Below are 6,000 nucleotides of genomic sequence, written 5' to 3' on the forward strand. Positions count from 1 at the left end.
CAAGTATTTATTGAGATGCTGCTGTGAGCCAGGCACTCTGCTAGAGTGCAGAGGCTGTAATAGTGAACAGAGCAGGCCTAACCTCAGGACTGGCATTCTGTTGTTGTCGTTGTTGTTATCTTTAAACAGTTACACAGGAGAGTTCAACTTTTGTGAGTACGATGCATGTGGATCTACAGGGAAGTGGTGCTGTGGACAGAGGCATGTGTGGCTGTCACATGGGGAGTGTTTATTCACCCTATATTTGCAATTATGCAAATAAGAGGCCGTGGCATTGGTTTGTTTCCTAACCCTTAGCCACAGCAGATTGGTCTAAAGGAAGGAATTGGCCATGGTTGGACTAATCAGCTTCCTCTCCTGGGCCTTGGAGTCTGGATGCTCATAGCTGTCCATGGCTCCTCAGTGGAAAAGCAGCAACCATGTACAAGCAGCCAGTAAGGCTGGGGTACCTTCGGAAAGTTCTTCTTGAGTGTCACAGATGTCTTGAAACCTTCCTCCGAGCTCTTGGTAATAATGCCTTTTTACAGCATTATCAGCGGTCAAGAGTGTTTCTACTCATGAAACTGTCAAAACAATATGGTCAAATCTGCTGTGAGAAGACTGGGTAAACAAAGTCACGTGAATTTTTTTTTTTTTTACTGTAGGACCTGTGTGTGTGTGTGTGTGTGTGTGTGTTGAGACTTGAACTCAAGGCTTGAGTGCTGTCTCTTAGCTTGTTTTGCTCGAAGCTAGTGCCTAACCACTTGAACCATACATATCTCTACTTCTGGCTTTTTGATGGGTAATTGGAAATACCCAGCCTGCCTGGGCTGGCTTCAAACCATGACCCTCAGATCTTACTCTCCTGTGTAGCTAGGATTATAGGCATTTGTCACTAGTACTTGGCTACTGCAGAACTTTTTGGAGCCTTTATTTGTTAATATACATTCCAAAACAATCTATGGTGTTGCCCAAACTCCTGCTATACTCTTAACTGGTTAGTCCTGCAGAATGCTTTGGGGAATGCAAATCCATTTATACTATAAGTGAGAAGGAATTAATGCACAGAGAGGGAGAGGATTACCCAAAGCCACACAGCCATGTAACTGTAGAAAATGTCCTGCTGGCCGAGGCCTTCCCATGCTTTTCTCATTGAGCCTTCCTGGACATGAGCTTCCCTGGCTGGATGTGCATGTGCTGGAATTCCTGGGAGGAGGTGAGTGATGGGCATGCAAGTGGAATGTAGACCCAGGAGAAAAGGTGGGATCAAGAATTGAAGCCCAGTCTCCTGACAAGTGGGTGGCAGTTGTGGTTGAGCAGGGTCTGAGATCTAACAGGCCTTGCTGCTGGCCTAGGCTGCCCCAGCCACCTTCACAGTGTGGCCAGGAGGATGGCTCCGGCCTTCCACAAGTTCCCCAAACCACAGGCAGGCTGGAGAAGAAAAAAGCTCAAGGCCCGGTCCATGGCAGGGCCCGCCCAGGCGGCCAGCGCCGGGATGACGGGGGTCTGTAAATCACCCTGTGAACCACAGACCCAGTGCCATCCCCACGGGTTTCCTTTCCGCTTCTTAATCCTCCTCTGCAGACTCAGTAACAAAAAGCAGATTCCTGCTGGGGCCAGCCAAGCACAGTGGACTGGGAGAATGTGAGCCGAGGATTTACCACATCAAGACCCTGCCCGCCTCTCACTTTTCCTTTTCTCCCCACTAAGCCACCATTAGCTGGACAGCTTCCCTACCCCTGGCCCTGAGCCTTCATCGGGCTTGGACCCTGCTTCTAGCCTGGCCCAGCCTATTGGATCTTGGACCACATCTTGGCTGAGCTTCTACTGGCGCCTTTGGCCTCTAAGACACACCAAGGCCTGTGGTTAGCAGCCCTCTAGCCTCATGGTTTGGCTGCTTCCTGTTCCCCAAGCCTCACTTCACCCGGGGCAGCCACTGTGTGGTAGAAGAAACACTGCCGTTCTGGATTCAAATCCTGCTGCCGCCAGCTTTTAGCACCTACTCTCTGTGCTCACAACCAATTACCTTGAGATGGGATGTGAGGAAACACTCTGGCATGTCTGATCTTCCTGACAGATGTTTTGCCTTAACAAGAAGTTAAGTTCAGGGTTGTTGCAGGACAGAGAGAAGGATGTGCAGTCACTTTATTTGGGAGTGTGTTGGTCCGAGGGAGCCTGTGTATTTTTGTCCACATTCCAGGTGGACTTGGACACCACCACCCCATCCTACTAGCTTTGACCTTCCCCAGAGGGTCATTGCCCAAACAGGACCCATGAACTTTCTTCCCTTCCTCCTGCCCATTCTTGGAAGCAAGGTACCTCCTCTGATCAGTTTTCTCCAGATGAGCGTCAAGTTCAACTGCCAATACAGATGCAGCAGGTCAGGGTTTCTACAGACTTTAAGGTGGTCTTATCCAGCAATTTCCAAACTGTTCCCTTAACTCTCAGGTTCTCGGGATGTCTCCATGTCACCAGTGGAGAAAGCACAATAGAACTCAGTCCTTCTCTGTCCCTGTCCCCCTCACCCTCTGATCACCCAAAAGGACAGAAGGGTTAATCTGTTTGTTGGGTCAGCATTCCACAGGTCACACTTGATTTCTACTGCTTAGAAGGAAGTTTGGAAATGACTGATCTGCTTAGGCAGATGGGGAAACTGAGGCTCAGAGAAGTTAAGTGACTTGTATCAGGTCACCTTGCTGGCAGCTGAGGGGCTGCATATAGAGTGCACCTTGGGCCTCCTGGTATAATGTTCCTTTCCAAACTGTGTGGGAGAAGAGGTACCATGGACAGCCACTCCAGTGGGGGGCCAACTAGCCTGAAGAGGAGTTCCCCCCTCCCCCCAGATGGGGCTGAGCCTGACTGGGATCCCTGTGGATCATGGTGTCAGTACCCTGGGTCCCTCCTCACAAGCCAACCAGACAGCAGGGGCTCTAAGTGCAGAGGTGTGGAGGAAAGGGACAGTGTGGGCTTTGGGGGGTATCCAGTCCTGGATTCAAATCTGGCTCTATTGGTTTACTGTGCCCCACAAGGTGCACTCTCCTGCCCCAGGTCCACAAGTGTGATGGCCCTTCCGGGGCAGGAGCTGTGGGGATCATGTGAGAGGACATTCTGGGGGTGCCCACTTGGTGTCAGGATGACTAGAGGGCGCTTCTTTCTGATGGTTGCTCATTTCTTTCAGGAATGACACGTGATGGGCAAGACCAAGGACACTGCTGTGGGTCACTTCCTAGCCAGGCTTGAGGAGACGGTGAGCCTGCCAAACCAGCCTGCCTCGTTGTCTTCTCCAAGATGCTGCCAGATGCTCAGTCCACCTACTGCCTCTCAGGGTCTTCAAGGACAGCAGCAGCCTGCCTCCCTCTCCGCCTCCTTCCCTTACCCAGTCACTCTGTGGTTATTTTGTACTTCAGGCTCTGCCTGGTGGGGAGGCAGTGCTCAGCTGCAGAAGTTTATTGCCAAAGATTCTACAGAGACACTAAACAAAATGGGGGGATAAAACCCAACAGTGAAAAGCCACGCCATTGCTCCATGAATTCTTTTTTGCCTGTTGTCCACGTCCCATCTCAAGCCAAAGATGAGCCAGTACCTTCACCTGGAACTCATACAAGGAATGGAAATTTGGTCCAGAAGCACTTGGTCCTCTAATCCAGCATTGTGTCCACGACTGGACCCCAAGCTGTATGGATACATGACAAGCCTTCTTGGGACCATGAGAAGGAGGTTGGGTGGAGGGTACCTGGCTGCCTAAGTGTTTAACTCTGATTCTTTATGTTCCTGGGGCTCAGGCTCTTACTTGGGCCTTGAGTATCAGAGAAGGGAGTAAGAGGGGAAAGAAGCAATATTCCCCCCACACCTCACTGAGGGACTTGTCCCAAGGCAACCTACCCAAAGACCTTTGCTCCAGAGCTCAGCCCCTATCAGCTGCCTCTCCCCAGTGTTCCCCCTCAGCTGTTGGAATTGGGCAGACAAGATGGTACCCTGCTGGAGGCCAGTGGTCTATGGCTGGATGGGTAGAAGGGCAGAGGGAGGAAGGGACCAGGGAAATGGGCCAGTATGTGGGGGAGGGGCATGTTCAAAACCAAGGCCTGCTCCTTCCTTGTACTCCAGAGGCCAAAGCTGTTCACATCTGTGCTCAACCATCTGCTTCAAATTGAAGTAAAAGTCCCAACATGTAAAGAAAATGCTTGTGTTGAATAGACTTGATGTGTGACCAGCACTTCGACTGATCATTGGCTGGGGAGTTTTAAAGAAGGAGGCTGGTGTTTATCTAGAGGTTGAGGGTCCTATTATTGTTAATCCTACCATCCAGACAATGAGGCCCCAAGGAGACAAGGCTGGAGAGTGACAGAGCCAGGTTTTGTTTTTGTTTTTGTTTTTTTGGGGAGGTAGGGGGGTAGGAGGAAGCAATAATGGGCCTTACACTTGCTAGGGAAGTTCTCTACCCGCTTGAGCCGTGCCTCCAGCCTTTTTTGGTTTAGTTTTGTAAATAGGATCTTGCTTTTTGCCTTCAACCACCCCAGATTTTGGTCCTATTGATGCTTCTTACACAGCTGGATGACACGTGTATACCACATACCCAGCTTTTCATTTTTTTTTTTTTTTTGGGTCCGGTCGTGGGGCCCAAACTCTGGGCCTGGGCACTGTCCCTCAGCTCTTCAGCTCAAGGCTAGCGCTCTACCACTTGAGCCACAGCGCCACTTCCGGCTTTTTTCTTTTTGCTTATGTGGTGCTGAGGAATCGAACTCAGGGCCTCGGGCATGAGCTCAAGGCTAGCGCTCTACCACTTGAGCCACAGCGCCACTTCCGGCTTTTTTCTTTTTGCTTATGTGGTGCTGAGGAATCGAACTCAGGGCCTCGGGCATGCAAGGCAAGCGCTCTACCACTGAGCCACCTTCCCAGCCCCTTTTCATTGTTTTAAGGTGGGAGTTTCTCCAACTTTTTACATGACTGGTCTCAAACTCCAATCTTCCTGATGTCAGCTTCCCCTCCAGCTCAGATTACATGTATGAACTCCTGAGCTGGCCAGTTCTTGAAATAGGATGGCCTCACTCCATGTCCTGAGCAATCAAACCCTTTCTAGGTCTGTTTGCATTTCCAACCAAAATCCTTGTGTGGACTTACCACACCTTTACCTCAGCGGGCCTGTCTAGAATAGGGACAGTAAAAGCCCACAGGGATGTGGGCAGCGAATGTAATAAGAAATAGGAAAGGTGAAGTGGAGGCATGACTCAAGTGGTAGAGCTCCAGCCGTGGGCAAAAAGATCAGTGAAGACATTGAGGCCTTGAGTTCCAGCCCTAGTACTGGCACAAAAACAGCACAGGGAGAGAGAGGGATGGAAGGGGGAGGAAGGAGTGTTGGGGCTTTAGGGACAGGCTGCCCAAGGAAGGCAGCGGTCAATGATAGAGACCAGAAACTCAGATTGCCCTTTGGTCCTGCCCCCGGATGCCTGTGTTGTCTGGACCTGGGGTTTCTGTTAAGTGGAGCTAGCTTCAGGGAGCCGCTTGCTGTTCTCTGGTCGTTCTCAGCTATGGCTCTCCATCAATGACCAAGGTAGTGCCTGGCCCTGGATCCCTGGGTGAGCACAGAAGCAGGGGGATGGGGGGAGACTGCTCTGGGTACTCCTCAGAGCAGAGGTGTCCTGGAAGCAGGTTGGACAGGGCTTGCGATGGGAAAGGTCAGCCACCCTGGGACTCAGGCACAGGTCATGCGGCCATTCAGCACTCTCTCTGAGCCTGAGATCCTGGTGGCACTTCGAGAGGAGCAGGAGATAGAGACCAACCAGGGCCACATTGGGCCACATTGTAGATGTAAGAGGAACCTCTCTATAAAGGGTGAAGGCATCTTCATCATACTGCCTCAACACCCAGAAACTTACATAGCCTCCACCTCCCACCCCTCTGCTATCATAACCTCTGTCATCTTCGTCCCTTTCCTTCTGAAGCATCTGTGGATGCTCTGCAAAGGAAACAGATAGAGCCCGTGTAGAGACTGTCTTCTCTGAGCTCATGCTTCTATTTAGACAA

General features: G+C 51.0%; 1 protein-coding gene across 2 annotated transcripts in view; it reads left to right on the forward strand.

Annotated features, from left to right (window-relative positions):
* Positions 1-4,157, forward strand: part of Atoh8 (atonal bHLH transcription factor 8) — a 29,499-nt gene extending 25,342 nt beyond the window's left edge. For both annotated transcript variants that reach the window (XM_013035445.1, XM_013035447.1), the window contains one exon: positions 3,158-4,157. In XM_013035445.1, the coding sequence (XP_012890899.1) occupies positions 3,158-3,163 (6 nt within the window). In that variant the 3' untranslated portion in view covers positions 3,164-4,157. The remainder of the gene's footprint in view (positions 1-3,157) is intronic.
* The last annotated feature ends 1,843 nt before the right edge of the window (positions 4,158-6,000 follow it).

This window comes from Dipodomys ordii, unplaced genomic scaffold, assembly GCF_000151885.1.
Source record: "Dipodomys ordii isolate 6190 unplaced genomic scaffold, Dord_2.0 Scaffold212, whole genome shotgun sequence".
Lineage (NCBI taxonomy): Eukaryota > Metazoa > Chordata > Mammalia > Rodentia > Heteromyidae > Dipodomys > Dipodomys ordii.